Source organism: Podarcis cretensis, assembly GCF_951804945.1.
Source record: "Podarcis cretensis genome assembly, chromosome: 12".
NCBI classification, from domain to species: Eukaryota; Metazoa; Chordata; class Lepidosauria; order Squamata; family Lacertidae; genus Podarcis; species Podarcis cretensis.
In genome coordinates this window covers 28190073-28209539 of record NC_137181.1, presented here as the reverse complement: position 1 = coordinate 28209539, position 19467 = coordinate 28190073, and the positions used below count along the sequence as shown (strand labels likewise).

At 43.4% G+C, this 19467-nt stretch overlaps 1 protein-coding gene across 3 annotated transcripts in view; it reads left to right on the top strand.

Annotated features, from left to right (window-relative positions):
- Positions 1 to 19467, top strand: part of CALCR (calcitonin receptor) — a 151955-nt gene that overhangs the window by 120969 nt on the left and 11519 nt on the right. For all 3 annotated transcript variants that reach the window (XM_079948452.1, XM_079948453.1, XM_079948451.1), the window contains 4 exons: positions 3555 to 3615; positions 3714 to 3780; positions 10953 to 11171; positions 15728 to 15769. In XM_079948452.1, coding sequence (XP_079804578.1) covers positions 3555 to 3615; positions 3714 to 3780; positions 10953 to 11171; positions 15728 to 15769 — 389 coding nt within the window. The remainder of the gene's footprint in view (positions 1 to 3554; positions 3616 to 3713; positions 3781 to 10952; positions 11172 to 15727; positions 15770 to 19467) is intronic.

Here is a 19467-nt window from a genome sequence, read left to right as displayed (position 1 = left end):
TTAAGCAGGACCTTTATGCACACTACAGTTTGAAAGTTTGTGCTTGCATAAAATCATTAATTTGTTTATATAATATTATTATTATTTTACAATATATTTACAAATATATAAATGCACACACACCTACAGATAAACACATAGAAAAAGGAAGGGAAATGCTAAAGCCAGGTCTTGTGTATTGTTAATCGCAGTGTTCCTAGCAGTGATTATAGTTCAACAATACATTGTGTTTTATTGCACCAACAAATAAATGCCATTTATCAATAAAGCAGTTGCTAACTTATCTTCTTTTCCTTACTCCAGAAGGGTTTTCTTCTTGCAGTCTGCATACTTTATAACCATGATCACTCAGTGTGCAGAACCAGTGAGCTGGCCAGAAATATAGGGGCCCCTGAGAAATAATCACGCCTGGTTGGAAGCATGAGGAGCAATGATTCCCTTGTCCTTTTTAAATGATCCCTGCATGCTATTCCCAGAAATGGTGCCTGGGATGGGTTGAGGTGGGAACAGTGGTGTTCAAGGAAAGCCTTTGCATTAGATGAATTGCTTTTTAGACAGATTGTCAGAAGAATAATCTCCTAGAGGTTACCACAGCTTCCAGCTATAGTAACTCCCTCCCATAGCATGTTATGCCCCACGTGAACCAACTGGAATCAGCTTAGCAAAATGGCCTCTCACGTTAGAGCAAATAGATTGTGCATCTCAGTAAGTGGGCCAAATTGCATAGTATGCCCAAAATATTTATTTTGACATTGGGTTTGATATATTTGACTAAACACCTTGAGACAGTAGCTGGCTTAATCTTGTATTTGGTGCATTGTGGTAATATGCCAACCCTGCATGTATTTTAACATGAATCAATATCCATGAGAATTCTAATTGGGAGAAGACTAAATGAACTATCTGAATTTTATTAAGGAGAGCTGTTAAAAATGCAAAACTGATTCCTGCCATACCTCCATGGCAGACAAACCATTGCCTGTTTTGCCTTTGTCATAGTGACAGCTTTGCACATTACAATTTCACTTCAGTAGATGTAAAACCACTCAGGTGGAGCAAGAAAGCAAGAGTTATCAGTGTTATCTGAGGCTGAAATTATAACTGCTTGCAAGAAGAATGATCTTGTTTTTATTCAAGCAATCTGAATAGAGATTGTTTCCATAAAACTTTCAAACGTCGCTCCAATATCATCAGCAGTAATGACATATCACAGACATTAACATACCAGAATGCTGATGTTTGGATAAGTTTTGAAATCATTTGCAAGCCTTCACCCAAAATCCACATAACTCAACTATGTATTGGTTTTTTATCGAAAGCACATTCTAGTTTTGAAATGTTTATACACTAACAAAAACAAAGTGTAAAAAAGTTACGCTGGCCGTGGTTTTTTGAAATGTGAAATTAGACTCCAGTCCTTTATATGCTTACCTAGGAGTAAGTCCAACTCATCTCAGAGTAGACGTGTATAAAATTGCACTCTCAGATTCATTTTCTGTCTTTATCCTCAAATCAGCCCAGTTACTGTTGCCAATTCCGATGAATTTATTTTCAGTTACAGCAAAAAGAGAGCAGGGCTCATTGCTTAAACCTGAAGAATACGAGAAGGCATAGACTCAGCTGAGAAGTGATGCCAAACCATGGTTTACCATTATGGGGACAAGCACACAGCAGCCTTGGATTCACACGCTCCCATCTCCTCCTCCTTTACAAATGACAGGAGGTGATTAAAAGCTTTGGCCTTCGATTTCGAAGGAACCAGAGTTTCTTGAGTCATGCAAACCCAGGGACGGTGGTTTGTTCTGACTTGTTAGTTAAAACAAAGCAGGACCAAGCCAACCGTATTCATGTAAATAAAAGCCAAAGAACCCTGTTGAATCAAACCAAAACTCCATCTATTCCAGCATCCTATTCCCACCGTGGCCAACCAGATACCTATGGAAAGCCTGCAATCAGGCCATTAGTCCAACAGCAGTCTCCTCTCTCCTAGTCCCCAGTGGCTGCTTTTCAGAGGCAGACCATCCTCAGAAGTGAAGCCATCATGATTAGTAGCTACTGATAGCACTGTCTCCCTAATTTGTCAAATCTCCTTTTAAAGCCATCTCAGTTGGTGGTCGACATCATCACTACATCTTGCAGTAGCAAATTCCATAGTCTTTGTGCTCTGTGATGAATGGCAGAAAACCTTAACAGCAACACTTTCTTCAAAGAACTAAAGTCCTATGAAGCACATGTATACTTGCAGCACTAGCCATTTGCCTTGGAAACCATTTGAGGCAGGGAGCATGCTTTCAAAGTGTAGAAGACTTTGGCAATCTACTGTATTGGCCTGAATATAAGCCGCACCTGAATATAAGCCGCACCTTTAAAATTGGAGGGGCGGGGGGAATACCTGAATTTAAGCCACTCCATTCCTTGCTGCTCCTGGCTGCACACTAGGCAGGGGGAGGGGGAGCTGCGCTGTGTTTCCCCTTCCTCGCTCTCTCCCTTCCTGGCCTTGGGGGAAAGGATGGGGGACCACGCATGTGGCGGGCGCCGCTTTGCAGCGCTCCTGGCGCTGTTTGCCCCATGCTCCTGGCTGCGAATATAAGCCACACTTTAACTATTCACAGTCGGAATTTGGGGGGAGGAAAGTGAGGCTTATATTCAGGGCAATACGGTATTTAGAGGCATACGGCTCTGAACCTTATTATAGAAAAGAATAGCTCTTAAAATGAGTGGCAGCAGTTTGCTTTAAAATGGCAGTGTTTTATTTTTAAAAAACCAGATGGAAATCAATAACCAAAGAAAGTATTCCATGCTCCACTACACCTCACCCTCCAAATGTTAGTATAATCAATATCTGTAAGCAGTCCCTCCAACTGAATTCCCTGCCATTTATTTATTTTTAGTTATTTCAGCATTTTTGTAGGCTTACCAGAGCAATGATTTGAGTGCAAAAACTTTTTGCTCCTTCAGACACCCTGAGCCTGCACTTAATTTGACAGGGGCAAGCTTGTCAGGGCAGTGTTAAAAGAAAAATGCTTTGGAAAAATAACTGTATGTATGTGCTTGTCAGCCTTAACTCCATGGCTTGCCTCAGCCAGCAGCGCTAAAATCTCTCACACTGACAAGGCATATTCATTACAAGACTCACTTGTAAAGGTTCTTTCATACAGCCAGAGTGAGTGGTCATGTTACCATGGCTGCATGCACAACATACATTTAAAGCACAAACAATGCTGGGAACTATAGTGTGCTGGGAATTGTAGCATTTTGTGGGGTAAACCACATTTCCCAGGATTCTTTGGGAGAAGTCTCTTGCTGTGCATCTCTCCTTTAGTAAGAACCAGCAGGTTCTGGAAAGCTGCAGGTTCCTCACACTTTAAGGCCTTCATATGTAGTAGCTGTCTTGTGGGAACATTCTTTCTCACATAGGTACTGCACTTTACGGACAGAGATAGGCTTGTTACTCTCTAATTCACATTTCTTTATGTTTTTCACAAGGTTTTTTCAGCCTAACATAGAATGCATTACAAAAACTGAAATGTGATGCATATAATTATCCATTCTAGGGTTTCCTTTAGTGCCGGCATCAATTCATGCTGTGGCAAGAACCAAATACTTCAATGATAAGTAAGTATTGTGTTTGTTCTTTATAGTTTACTTCACATTTCTTTATAAAAACAAAGCAATTTTGCTCTTTTAGTAAATGTTTTTTTCTCTCCTTCCAGCTGCTGGATTAGTGTGGACACTCACTTGCTGTATGTTGTTCATGGGCCTGTGATGGCAGCTTTATTGGTGAGAAAATCATTTGCTACTGCATTAAGAGCACTGTATTATTATTATTTTGCCTATTATTATTATTATTATTATTATTACTACTACTACTACTACTACCGTATTAGCCCAGGTATAAGCCGCACCCGCAATAAGTTGCACCTTTAAAATTAAAATTTGGTGGCCCCTTTGTTCCTTCGGGGTGGGGGGGGAGCCGAGCTGTTTTGCCGGCAGCGTGAGGTCACGAATATAAGCCGCACTTTAACTTTTCACAGTCGGAAACTGGAAAAAAGTGTGGCTTATATTCAGGCCAATACGGTATCTAAATCCAAGTAAATGGTACTCAGAGTCGACCCACTGAAATTAATAGGCCTAAATTAGCTATGGCCATTAATTTCAGTTGGTCTGCTCTGAATCAGACTAACATTGGATACAACCTGTTATTTTTTCTTAAAAAAAATTATTAATGATTACAGTTATGACTTAGTATTTTTACCCCCCTTTTCTGCATGGCACCCAACACTGCTAATAGCAGTTAAGATTATTTAAATTTTAAAGTAACACGGTAATCGCGCCGGTCTCCCCAGGCTTGCGGATATCTGCCCACGCTGAGCGCGCCCCAAGCTTCGGGATGCAGTCAGCTCTCCGCAAGCCGCGGGAAAGCTGCGCGACTTTGCGCAGCTCTCCCACGGCTTGCGGAGAGCTGCGCGAAGCTCAAAGCCTGGGGCGCGCTGAGCTCAGCTCTGCAAGCTGTGGGAGAGTTGCATGACTTCGCGCCGGGCTCCCACGGCTTGCAGAGAGCTTCCTGAAGCCTGGAGAGTGAGAGGGGTCGGTGCGCACCGACCCCTCTCACTCTCCAGGCTTCAGCGAAAGCCTGCATTCACCCCATAGGATGCACACACATTTCCCCTTCATTTTTGGAGGGGAAAAAGTGCATCCTATAGGGCGAAAAATACGGTACACACCTTTCTCAGCTTTTTCTTATGTGTTCTTCCTTCAGCTCCTTTTATTATCCTTGCAGCTTGATACGTCTTTGTTTTCTTGTTAATTGGCTCTGTGTGATCTTTTGAAGGAGCTGACTCATTATTTTGGGATATTTGTAGTTCCTGGTTGACTCCAGATACCTGGAAAGCACGGGTGGCAGCAGGGAGCTTCTCAGTATGCCAGACATGGTTTCAGCAACATGATTGTATTGATTATGTGGTTATATATCTATATATCTATAGCATTAGGCCAACATATTTTAGCACAGTGGTTTTTGGTCCTTTCAAATAATGCAAAAGTCATCTCAGAGACTGGATTAATATTCAGGAGGCAGGGAGAAACCAAGGAACTTCCAGTTGGGAGTGGATCTCTTACGTTTAAAGATGAAATTATTATTTCCTCCCCCCCCCCTTTTTTTTTTTTCATAACTAGAAGAGGGAGAAAGCTTTGTTACTGCTTCAAGTAGCATATTGGCTGCCCTCAGGAACCCAGAAGTTTTCCTTCTGAAATTTGGGGAATAAGGCCCTGTGTGAACAACTCTATTTAATGTGTTTGTATGCCGTTTTTCATTACTTCAAAATAACCTTAAAGAAATTTAACATAAGAATAAATAAACCACATCATTAAGGATCACATAACAAAATAGAAGTACAGTGGACGCTTGGGTTGTGAACATGATCTGTGTGGGATGCACGTTCACAACCCAGAACGTTCGCAACCTGCAGCGGCGCGTCTGTGCACGCACGGGTTGTGATTCGGCGCTTCTGCGCATACGCGACCGCCGAAACCCGGAAGTAACCCGTTCTGGTACTTCCGGGTTTCGGCAGTTCGTAACCTGAAAAAACGCAACCTGAAGCGTCTGTAACCTGAGGTATGACTGTAATAGTAAGATGTCAATAACAGAACGCAGACATAAAATCAGCACTACAATACAAGACAGACGCAAGGTTCAAAACCATCTAACCCAAGTCTCCAAAAGTGATAGAAATTTTTTTAAAAAAATTAATGTGCCAAAGTGTCTCACAACAGCATACCAAATGAACAATAAATATAACAGTTCAGAAAACATACTCCCTAAAAATAACCAGACGGAGTTGTACTCAGTGTGCCGCTAAGACTGAGGTTCCATCATTGAAAAGATTTCTCCTTGAGCAACACAATCTTGAGCAACACTACACTTCTGGTGTAGTGGTTAAGAGCGGTAGTCTCATAAACTGGGGAACCGGGTTCGCGTCTCCGCTCCTCCACATGCAGCTGCTGGGTGACCTTGGGCCAGTCACACTTCTCTGAAGTCTCTCAGCCCCACTCACCTCACAGAGTGTTTGTTGTGGGGGAGGAAGGGAAAGGAGAATGTTAGCCGCTTTGAGACTCCTTAAAGGGAGTGAAAGGCGGGATATCGAATCCAAACTCTTCTTCTTCTTCTTCTTCCCCCATCTCTTCCCCCAACACACCCACTAAATCTGTTCCAAAGATGATTTGGGGGTGGTGTGGGGCATGCAGGAGTGAGGAGAGGGAGGAAATCCCCTTGCGCTAGCGCTAAGAAGTGCACTAATGCAAAGCATTAGTAAGTTGAATACTGCCCAAAGTCAATAAATAGAGAAAGGAAATCTATACAGTATTATTTAAAACAATACCAAAAAAGCTAACCTAATTCAACAGCTTGGAACTGAAAAAGAGAAAGAATGGCGTCCAACACAGAAATAAAATGGTGGTATACAAAATTGGGGGGGGGGGGTGCACTATTCCCATAGGACCTTCCACAAAAGCTCACCACCCGAGCAAAAGGCAGGAATGGCCGGCCTTAATATGGATTGTAGCTGCTACCGCCAAGCAAAGCTCTTGAACTGGCTACTACGAATGCTGAAACTGTTCCATGCCTGTGTATTGTTTCCTGCCTAGATGTTGATAGCAACTGTTTCTAATAGGATTGCAACTGGCAAGACTGGCCAAGTCAGACCATCTAGCTCAGCACAGTCTACACCAACTGGCAGGATCTCTCCAGATTTTCAGGCAGGGGATCTCTCCTGCCAAGGATTGAACCTGGAACCTTCTACATGCAAAGCACCTTCCCCACAGCTTTATATACATAACCTGTGTAAGATCGGCATGTTGACACCCCAAAAGATTCCAAACGGGATGACCTGGTATTTAGCTTTTGCCTGCAGACATGTGCGTTATAAGCAGAAATACTCTGGCAATGAGTAAGGCAGAAATGGCCATGGAAGTAGCCTCAGTCTGTCTTCACAAAGTTAATTTAGCTTTCAGTTTTCCGACAGAGTTTTGATGCCTTTTTTAAAAAAATAAAACAATAATATATCTGGAGAAATAGTAGGTTGCTTATAGTAGTCAGGCTTCAATGACTCAATTCATTTATCCAGAATGGAAATGACACATGATCGTTTTCCGTGTAACGGTCTGTGAAAGAGGGCTGCTGTGCTTAATGCCATACTAAATTTTGCGTGGACAGGCGGAGTCCCCAGATCCCGAGTGGTCCCCCCCGTCATGTGGAATAACGACTCTAGACAACGTGCTATGGGATTAAATTGGCCACAACTTTATTAAATTTCAAATGTGGGTAGACCTTGGCTCAGGCATTGGGCGTTCTCCCTCCCTAGTCCCCAGCCGGGGACCTAGGGAGCATCAGGGTTATCCAGTGTGTGGGGGGGGATGGGCCGGCTCTGGAGAAGATATGTTCAAGCAGAGATAGCCGCCCCCGTTACGCCGCCGCAGGGGAGAGCAATGACGACCTTTCGGTGTACGGCCAAAGCCTCCCTTCAAAAACCCCTTTAACGGGGAACCCTGGTATCGCCGCCGCAAAGAGGAAGATGGACTAAAGGATTCTGCCCAAGGCTTGATACCGCCAAAGTTGTGACGTTTTGCTACAGGAAAGACGAAACCTGCCAATGCAGGGAAATTCCTTTCCGGCCCTTTAACAGCGACCTTATCGTAGCAGCGCCCGCATACCTGTGGAGACAGGTTAACCTGCAAAACCTATGAAGAAAAGATAACCTGCAAAAGAAGGCATTAACTGAGGGTGGGTAGGGTGGGAGAAGCTCTGGAGCCAAGTGAGGATTAACAATTAAGATCCACCCTCTATTGTGTGGGCAGGTAATCCCTCCCCCTACCTGGCCTGGTTTCCCTGGCAACGCTTCCCCCAGGTGGGATTGGACAACTCACTGGGGTAGGCGGGGACCTCCAGGTATCCCACCTGAGGGAAGGCAGAGCCTATGCTGATGGGGCCACTCCAGATCCAGGGCTGCACGCGTCCCCGCAAAGGGCGCCCCCCATTTTAAGTGGGGAGCGGTCATTATCATCTGGATGGGAATACTTTGCATGCCCTCTGGCCTCTCGAGAGCCACAACCAGCTCAAGATTTATTGCAGCAGTCTGATTTTTCCCCCCTCCACTCTGGGATCCTAAAGGCCAAGGTTGGCTGATGATGTGCAAACCTTTTCCTATTTCTGAACTCCACCACCACTACGCCCAAGCTTTATGCTTTGGTTACTCTGCAAAGTAAAGCCCATCATCTTTTTTAAAAGGAACTCTAATTACTTTCAGAAAAGAAACGAAAGAAAGGGGAAAAAACAGGTGTGATGATTGCTGGCTTCAAATCGTCTCCTTTACTATCTGGCTTGCTCATTACAGCGCTGCCTTTCCAAAAATACATTGGCTATGAGCTCAGAAGCCACTGAAGGAGAGATAATGGTACTTGGGCTCAAAGCAGACATGTCTTTTCTTTTCTTAATTGGTGCAGTGTCTGTGTTGCTTCCAGAATCATATGATTTCGGATTAAGCAATCTGAGGAACTGAGCTCACAAAACCAGTACAGGGCCCTGATTCAGGTTGTGATCCCAATGGGTATCTTCTGTTTGCCCCCTGAATGAACCATTTGCTGTAAAACTGCATACTTAGGAACAAATGGGGCAAGGGGATTTTCAGCAGGAAACCAGTACAGAGCCCCTGTCCAGACAAGGAGTGGATTCTGGATCAGGGTGGATCTGTGGTCTAAACCACTAAGCCTCTTGGGCTTGCTGATCGGAAGGTCGGCGGTTCGAATCCCCATGATGAAGTGAGCTCCTGTTGCTCTGTCCCAGCTTCTGCCAACCTAGCAATTTGAAAGCCTACCAACATGAGTAGATAAATAGGTACGCTCTGGCGGGAAGGTAAATGGCGTTTCCATGCGCTCTGGCTTCCATCATGGTGGTCTGTTGTGCCAGAAGTGGTTTAGTCATGCTGGCCACATGACCCAGAAAGCTGTCTGTGAACAAACGCCAGCTCCCTCGGCCTGAAAGCAAGATGAGCGCCACAACCCCATAGTCGCCTTTGACTGGACTTCACCGTCCAGGGGTCCTTTACCATTACCTTATTACTGCTCACGTGCTTTGCCATCAAAATAAAGTAGACAGTTTAAGCACCTGTTCTTAAAATAAAAGCAAACCAATAATTCTGCCTTTAAACAGGGGCAGAGACCTTTTTGTCCATCTTGCTCACTTCTCTCCACACCACTGGTCTTCAGCTGATGGGTTGGGACCCAATGGATCACAGCCTGATCCAAGGTGGGTCACAGCAGGAGCACTACCACCAGTATATGGTAAAAGATTAAGAAATGAGTCTTCAAGTGCATATTTGGATTATGAGTGAGTCCTGAAAAAAATTGAAGATGCCTGATCTACATTAACCACAGTGGGGTTTTTTCCAGGATTTCAAATAGGGAGTCTTTCCCAGCCCTACCTGTAGATGCAGAGGATTGAACCTGGGCCTTCTGCATGCAAAACAGATGCTCTGTCACTGAGCTATAGCCCTTCCCCTAAAAGGCACTTAGGGACTAAATGTGTAGCTGTTCGAAAAGGAATTTTTGGTGCTGGGGGAGCAACCATCCCATGCCAAATAGCAGAGGGTAATTTTAGTTGGAACAATTACACCAGAAAGCTTGTGTCTTCCTTCCCATGAACTGTTGTCCTGATTCGCTCCAATTGCGTGCGTGCACACACACACACACCCCACTAATTAATGTTAGAAAATGAAATTACTCAACTGCAAATGACATTTCTAGTGTCACAAGTAGTTTGGCCCTAAGGTGGCAGGTTTTTTTGAATAAGCACCAATTACGAGCATTCCTCAGCAACTTAAAGACTATAAAATTATAAACGCCCCCACAGCACACACACACACATGCCTAAGCATTGTTTCAGTGCTGAAAGGGGAAAAGGTGTACATTTGTTCTCTGGTTTCTATATATGTGTTTTAGTTTCTAATGTATCTGTGATTAAGTGCAGCACTTTTAGCAGAGAGCTTCAGAAAGACACTTCAGATAACATGGTGTGGAGCAGGGAAAGGAACATTTTTAAACAGTGTTATTTTCACACAAAAAATACAGGAAAAATGAGAACAATTTATTCCTTCTGAATATTGGAGAGGGTGTAATAGAGGAACAGACAGAGGGTGGCAAAGCACCTGTCTCTACATGGTTTTCTTCTCCAGATGTCTCTATTGCAGCCTTCCTTAGCCTTGTGCTCCCCAGATACCTAGAACTACAATTCCAGTCAACCCAGCTAGCATAGCCAGTGCACAGGTGTTATGGGATTTGTAGTCCGATGACTTCTGGAAGGCACCAGCATGTGCCTTGCCTCCTTACAGCCTTTGGCCTCTTTGGCTGGGGACTATCCCCTGCTAAACACACCCAGTTGTTGGTTCTACGTTTACCTGCATTTAGACAGTCAGCAACATTTTTCACCTTCATCTAACCAAGGCGGATTCATTCTGAACCAGATGCTCTACTGCTCCTGTTGGCTATTCCCCAGTGATCAGTCGACAGGGATTAGGGAGCATCCAGTTCAGGGATGCCGATAATATCTTACAGGTCATAAACCCAGTCTGATCCTGAGAATACAATTTGCCGAGTCCTAAAATATGTGACCTAGGAAACTGGACCATTGGTCCATGTAATTTTCCCTTGCTCCAGTCTTATTATTTATTTTTACAAAGTTCCAGAGGGTCAGCTTCATGTTTGATTCCATTTAATTTTATATATCAGTGATGTGAGTTATGCACTGCTTTCATGTAATGCAATTTCAATTGATCTCGTTTCAAAATGTCTGTGGAAACAAAATATATGTGTGCGTGATATTTTAATGTTTTACAAGTTCTGTTTTTTTGTAAATAAAATAAATCTAAAATGATGGTTGATTAATAAAGCATTTGTTCTTACAGGTCAATTTTTTCTTTTTGCTTAACATTGTGCGAGTTCTAGTAACCAAGCTAAGAGACACTCATCGCGCCGAGTCCAACATGTACATGAAAGCTGTCAGAGCCACTTTAATCCTTGTGCCCTTATTAGGAATTCAATTTGTCATTATTCCATGGAGGCCAGAAAACAAGCTTGCGGGCGAAGTATATGATTACATCATGCATATATTAATGCATTACCAGGTATGGGTCTGGTAACACTATGGTTTTTATGTTGCGGTTGTTATTTTTTTAGTTAGGTATGTAAAAATGGGGAAGAAATTTGTTCGGATATCTACCCAATTTGCATTTGCTTGAACCGGTATGTGAACTGAATCACAAGCATCCCTTTTCAATGTGTACTTCTCTGAATTTTGTGGTGCAGTTCACCAACCAAGCAATGCACACCAAGTATTAAGTCAAAGTGCATGCAAAAATACCTATCTTAGTGAAAACAACATACAGTGGTACCTCAGGTTACATACGCTTCAGGTTACACACTCCGCTAACCCAGAAATAATGCTTCAGGTTAAGAACTTTGCTTCAGGATAAGAACAGAAATCAGGCTCCGGCAGCACAGCAGCAGGAGGAGGCCCCATTAGCTAAAGTGGTGCTTCAGGTTAAGAACAGTTTCAGGTTAAGAACAGACCTCCAGAACGAATTAAGTACTTAACCCGAGGTACCACTGTACAAAAAAAAAAACCATTGAATTAAGGGAAATTGCTTGTAACTTGCTATCCTGATGGTCTCCCGAGTTAACAAAGAAGCTACAAGGGGCTGAAATAGAGACTGCCTGTTGCCATTTAGAAATGTAAAAGCGCTTTCTCTGCAGAATAACATCCTCATCTGGAAAATAACACCATGAAGTATCCGCTACCAGGTTTCCCATACTAGAAGTGGCTCTGAACTATGAGAGTCAATTCATCTCTATCTCTTTACATCATCTGCCCTCTTTAGGAGATTGTCCTTATCACATAGCAGTTTCAGTCAGAGCATTTGATGAGAATCCTGCCTCACTGTTCGGTAAGCTCATAAATGCTTTAGTAGCATGAGCTAGTTTTGTTGCAACTAATGGGGCAAAATTGCCATATGAAGAAAGTGGACAGCTTAAAAATAAGTGGTAAAAACAAAGTGGTCTGAGATTCACCTCTCTATACCCAGATCAAATCCTATAGCTCCGCGTTAGGAGGCTTGAGAAGTTCTGTTTTTGTTAATCTTGATGCAAACTGACCAGATCTCCCTGATGTGTGTGGAGATGGGAACATAATTCTCCTTAGGATTCTGCCCTTCTCTGTATTTTGTGATACAAAATTATTCCTCAAAAAATGGTCCCCATAATGTGGTTTTTGGAAAATGCATATTTTAAGATAAAACACATTTAGAAACACAAATATTGAGATAAAATATGCACTTCATTGGCATTTTGTGATAAAATAGAATTTATTTGTACAGGATTTTTTTTTAAAAAAAAAATGATTACTGTAGAAACTGAAAAGAACATACAAATGAACAAACATGTGAAATTGGCGTGGGTTGGAAATAGATTGCTCCATCTATCTGCAGTTACACAGGTGGTACTTAACAAGAATAAGCAAAAACAAAGTAAGTGAAGTGCTGCATTACTCAGAGACAGGTATTTAATTAGATACAGATATAGAAATGTGTAAGACTGAACTCAAGATTGGAAAACAAGACACCTGAGAGAAATCAAAATTAACAGATTCGCCCAACCCTGTTTCTTCATTAGATTACATTACAGATAAATAATGGTATATATTAATTAAGGCACAGGAAGCTGCCTTTGTAACAGGCCAGACTATTTGTCTGTCTAGCCTACTATTGCTTAATTAGACATCTTTCTCCTCAGCTACTGTCAGAAGCAGCTCATCAGTTGAGGCCGAGCTGCTTATGCTAGCTTCACAGCAGGTGGGTCACTACTGGTTATTGGGAGGGGCAACAGGGAAGCCAGCATGGTGCAAACGCACCAGCAGGAGTGCCAGATTGGCTGTGCAGGTGTTTGTACTGCAGCAAACTCTACACCAGCTCATTCCTCCCCCTTCGGATAAGCAACAGTGATCTACCTGCTGCGAAGCCAGCATAAGCAGCCCGGTCTCACCTGGCAAGCTGCCTCTGAGGGCAGGAGATGAGAAAGATCTGCCTTCTGCTTGCTACCTGAGATGCCAGGGATTGATCCTGGAACTTTCCACATGCAAAGCATGTACTCTACTACTGAGCCATGGCCCATTCCCAAACAAATTTATATATTAATGAATTAAATCCTCGTTAATTAGGATTTATTAGCAATTATTGCTATTGACTTAAATAAGTGAAATGCAATACAAGCTGGGCAACTTAAACTAAGTAATAAGGCACAGTCTTTATATGGTGATTTAGAACGTTCAGACCATTTCATATGCTTTAGCCCAAGGCAAATGTAATGACAAACCATAGTTTATCACTGAATGAACAAGTACAAACCTTGGCGGAAAAGGGATTGCATGTGCTGCTATAATTCCATTATAATGTGGATGTTAGTGCATGCATGGAAGTTGGGTGCTCACAATCCCAATTCTGCCCTAGGCAGGGGCGTAGGAAGGGGGGTGCAGGGGGTGGCTCACCCCAGATTTCACCTGGTCGGGGGTGACAAAATGGCGGGCAGTACTCACCGCAAGGCCTGCGGTGTGCCTGAGCCACGCGTCTCAGGCGCCCGCAGGCTCTGTGCTGTCCGCCCACTGCCTCCCCCCAGCTGTAGAGCGGCTGAGGCCCCGTGCCGCGCCTCATCCCTCCCTAAGGCACCATGTGCCCCAGGGCCTCAGCTGCCCTACAGCTGGGGGGGAGGCAGTGGGTGGAGAGCGGATGGGATGGGGACGCGGCGTGGTGCGGCGCCCATAGGGATGGCCCATCTCTATGGGTGCCGCTTGCCCCGCCTCTATGGGCAGTTCGCCCCAGTGCCTGAGAGGCTTCCTATGCCGCTGCCCCTAGGTGTTTATATTAGCATCTGAATGTGGTTTTTCTCTAATGAAAATGGTGACACGTCATTCCCTAGATATGTATGAGTCCCGACTGCAGATTTACTGCAACTTAGCTGTAACATAATGTGGGGGTCTGACAACAACTACTGTTGAATAACACTGCTTTGTCGTGGGGTAAATGTCGTTAAAATGTGTTCAGCGGTCAGATCATGGGAACTGCTTAGCTATAGGGTGAGTTTTTTAAAAGAGGCCCTGAGAAACATGTGTACTCTGTATCCACAGGGCCTCTTTTAAAGGACTCACCCTGTATTTCTCACTGTGGGTGTCTGGCATTTTTGCACCATCTTCCTTAATATCTTGATATAATATAGCCACCAAATATCTGCAATATAATTACCAATTAAGCAAGGACAGTAGTGTCGGGGTCAAACTGTCAAGCATTTACAGATCTGAATTCCATGCCATTCCACCTTTTTAAACAAGTCATAAACAGAGGCCTCTCTTCACCTTCCTGTACAATGTACAATGGCAAGGTTCTTTACTGTGCATGTATTTTTATTACTCATTTACTGCTGTTACCTTCTGTCTTGTAGAAATAACATCACTTTTGGACACATTTTGCCCTCCACATCAGGCTCCTTTCCTCACCTCAGACAAACTCCTCTACAGAACAGTTAACTAAAATCTAATTTCAAGGCCATCTGAGCAAACTTGTTGTCTTTAAGCCATGATCCCCGTTATCCTCTTGTGAAAGACAATATGGCTATATAACTGCAAATGAGAAGAGAATTTAGAGGGATAAGAGCAGGAAAGGAGGAAATTGTGTGACCCAAAGTGTCTTTTGTTAGAGAGGATAGGGCCACAAATGAGAAAGACCTGCGTTTTGGTGTTGGAAAAGTATATCTGGCTGCAGTCTGATGAACACCTGTAAATACTCAATTGAACACAATAAGGTTGACTTCCAAGGCCACATGGATTGAATTGCCTTGTACTACACATTTTGGTAGTACAATATAGTTTACTATTGTGTGTGTCTTGTGAGGTGTCTTTTTCAAATATGAGCTGCAAGGGGGATGAGAATCATAGGAACACATAGGAAGCTGCCTGATACTGAGTCAGACTACTGGTGCATCTAGCTCAGTGCTGTCTACACTGGCTTGGCAGCAACTCTCCAGGATTTCTCACAGGGCTGCCAGGGATTGGACCTGAGACCTTCTGCATTCAAAGCAGATGCTCTACCACTGAGCTACAGCCCCTACCCTACTGTCCTTAAGGATGGTTGGGGAGAGAGGTTAGCCCATTCCTCACGCACATGTGTTCATGACAAAAATACACTCCAAATCAGGAGTGAAGCTGCTACTGGCACAAACGGAAGCTTACGCCACAATAGACCTGCTTGTCTTTTAGGGGTCATACGTGATGTGTTTCTGGTCCTTTTTTCTTTTTTGAGAATGTATAGCAGCTTTTAAACCAATGTACCACAGATTTCCATCTCTCATTTAGTGGATATGTTTCTCACACAAAGACGCCCACTTTCTTGATTCTCTTAGTTGAGGATGGCTTTGATGTGGGGGTAAGGGGGATATAACCTGGCAGATATAACTGTTTTGTCTTTCAACAATGAGAAGCTGTAATTGTAGGACAGTTTTATTTAGCTACATTAGAGTCCAACTATACAGCATGAAATGAAGGCGGTATTAAATTTTGTATCATTACTTTGCACCCTAAGCAGCCACGGCATAGATAAAGAAAGAGTCTGAATAATTTTCTCTCTTTTCTTCTTCTTAGGGTTTACTTGTGGCAACTATTTTCTGTTTCTTCAATGGAGAGGTAAGCATATGAAACAGTGGAACTTTATGTTATGGCAATTTACAAGGCTGTTGTTCACTCTTAGTATAATAAGGAGACATGGATGACTTTCTCCCAGCTCATGTGAGATTGGCTTGGAAAATCAGCCAAGCTGCTTCTTTGAAAATAACAGAAAAAACACGGTTTTTGTACCATGGAAGTCCATGTTAAGAGATTGCTGCTGGGAAAACTACATTTCCCAAGGGTCACTGGGGCATTTCTTCCTGGCAGCACACTGGTCAAGAGAAGGGAGGGATCTCTCTCCTTCCTTCCTTCTTGGGGCTGGAACAACATCATTACTGCCCAGCCAGGTATGTGCTCTTTAAAGGGGGAAAAGCCATTTTGCTGTGTCAGTGCAGAATAGAGTGCTGCGGATAGAGGAGGAACTTTTCTCCCATAAACTTTGTTAACGTATCTTAGGATCAAAGTCCAGTGGTTATTCTTCCTCCCCACCTTTCCAACAGGGCTCAGATGGTTGTGAGCGGGGGGGGGGGGACTTCATCCCTTGCACTGTCTTAAACTGATTTATCTTAGGATCCAATGTCATAGACTCTTTTCATTTTTTGAATAAATTGTGACGTTTTTGAAAGCTCTTTAAAAAAAAAACTTGATTTGTGGCAGGCACTGTAAAGACGCACTTTGAGAAACACAAGCCCAACATCCCTTACCACATCTGGAAATAGTTGCATGACTGTTTGGATCCTGGCTATAAAATATAATACCATAAAATGGTGACACAGAAAGTGTATGTATATGTCATTAATGTGTCTGAGTATTGACTGCAAACGTTGTCCATTTGTATGATAAAACCCATACATACAAATTCCTTGTTCTAAATATTCTGAGAAGCATTGAAAGGCTGGCTACTTAGCATTCATGTTGTCCAGCCTTTCGTTCTCACATTTAATAACTAGCACTGGCCTTCCAGAAGTCCATGGAAAGCACACACCCCCGCCGCCACCCCCCAAAAAATCATTGAACCAGTGTTCTCTCACACTCTCATCTTGTTGCATCAATATTTTATATGACTTTATGTTTAGATTCCTCCTCTACTATAATGATTTAAAAAACATTGGGGGAAGAATGTCAAACATCCCTTTGATATCTATTAGAAGTAATTCTTGAAAGGCCATGTAAGAAAAGGGGAGAAATAAACTTAATGATGCTGCAAGATTATTTGACTACCTGCTGGAAGGCAAAAACTCACACTCCCCTTATCGATGTGTTCATTCAGTATCTCGGAAAGAGCAAAATTGCAACCACTGCCTTTAACCCTGGGCAGAATGTGACAACAGAGTCTGTATGAGTGGTTGGGAACTCTGGCTCTGCCCATTAAACTCTCATCAACCCTTTTATAATCCTAAAGTCTGCAAGCTGAACTATAAGAATAGATGTTGGCGGCTTGTGACAGGAGTGGGGAACCTCACTTAGGCCTGGGGTGGAATGTGGCCCTGCAGATCTCTTTATCAGGCCCTTGGAACTCTTCCCTACTCTCTTGAAGCTCATATCCCTCACTGGTCCTATGTTGCCCCGCAAGTGTTTTTTGCCTGACTGGAATGTCTCAAACTGTGGCACTGCCTCTTTGCTCATCTGGATGGAAGACGGGGGGGGGGGTGCATGTAGAAACTAGTTTGCTGTACCAAGGTAAAATTTACACTTTCGCTCCACCTGCTTTTGCTTGTGGCCCCAGGAAGGTCCTCGGACTAAAAGAGGTTCCCCACCCTTGGCTCAGAGGAGATCAGTATCCAAGCAAAGCCACAGTGGCTGTTGTGAGAGCCAGTGTGGTGTAGTGGTTAAGAGCGGTGGACTAGTAATCTGGTGAACCGGGTTCAATTCCCCACTCCTCCACATGCAGCTGCTGGGTGACCTTGGGCTAGTCATACTTCTTTGAAGTCTCTCAGCCCCACTCACCTCACAGAGTGTTTGTTGTGGGGGAGGAAGGGAAAGGAGAATGTTAGCTGCTTTGAGACTCCTTCGGGTAGTGATAAAGCGGGATATCAAATCCAAACTCCTCCTCTTCTTTTTCTATTCTCAAGAAGGGCGTGCATAAACTGGGGGTCCATTTGAACATCAAGTTGCCCCTGTTGTCTTTGTGTGACAGCTCTCACAGAAGGACCTCAACCTGGAAGTGAGGCATCACCAAAGGTTCCTCCAGCTGCCATGGTCTCCCTCTCCCAAACTTGGCATCATTTTCTGCATAATTAGGGTGCTCAAAACTGCCACATTGGGGTTTTGCTAACACACCAGTGCCAACAGCCACCATTCCATTTTGTTGCACTAGCACTGTAGTGACATGAAGAAGCCCTGTGGCCATTTTATAGGCTGCTATGTGCATTGGACCCACCCAGACATAACTGCCACAACATCCTCACAAACAGCTGCCTGACATAAAGAGATGCATTTTATCTTTTATTTATACAGGACGGCTTAATAAAATGAAAGCTAAGAGGAAAGGAGGAAATCCTAAAATTGCTTGTTGTTGTTTTCTAGCTATAATGAAGCAGCAGCCAATGACACATTCTCAGTGAAGGGGGAAATACTGTATGCCATCATTCTGAAGCTTTGCCAATGTATTAATTAGGATATACAAGTTGCGAGATAGGAATTCCTGTTGGAGCTGTCAACTTTTTCATTATCTGTTCTTACGCAGAAACCCAAAGGCCTAGTTTTCAGATCAGAGCTGTGCATGAATACATTATCTCCCATAGACAGGTTTAAAATATTAAATATCCATACAAAATGTGTTTCCCAAGGCCTAAAGCATTTGGGTTTGCAATCTGTGTGTTTCCTTTGACTGGTTAGAATCCATACAGGTGTTTACAATGCGAGCCTGTGCATGTCTCCTGAGAAGTAAGGCCCATTGAGTGGGCTTTATTCCCAGGAAAGTGTTTGAGGGATTGCAGGCCTCAATCTGAATATTAAAAACTGTGCTTTGTTGATTTATTGTTTAGGGCCTAAAACTAAAGCTTTAATATTAACCTGACGTCCAAGAATTGGGCTGAAATCCTTCAGTCGGAAAGGCAGTGGAATTTTAAGGCAATTAACATCTAAGCAAATGTGTTTCCGGTTAGGCTGTAAATTATTTTAAACTCAGATATCCCACCTTTACTGATTTTTTGGCATAGGTGTTAGCATATATAGATTTTTCTTCTTTTCTAAAAATCTTAACTCGTATAAAAGGAGAGGGGGACCCTGTGCTCTCCAGATGTGGTAGGATTACAGTTTATAACATAAACAGGATGGGAAGGGGAAGACAGTGGCAAAACCAATGCATCAGCGGAGACAATTTGGCAGCCAGGCCAGTGCGTTGGCACTGCACTGCTGCCTAGCCCCTCTCCCTCCTGCTAAATTGCAGCAATGCTGCTGATGAGAGGTCAGGTAAGTACTGCCATTGCTTCAACCACTGCAGGAATTAGCTAGAGAGATAAATGGGTCTGTCTTGTTATAAAGCGGCTCCTTATGTTCCTTCACTTTGGCGGGGCAAAACTGATCCTGGTTGTTGAAGGAAAATAAATTGGCCCCTCTGGATGTCTCTTCTGGAATGAGGGATTCTAAGAGATTTCCAGAGGCTCTGAACCGGGAAAACAGAATAATCGGAATCGGAATTGTTTTATCCGGCACCTGCACAAGTTCTCTTCTAATTATAGAGTTCTCGGGGGGGGGGGGGACACCTATGTTAT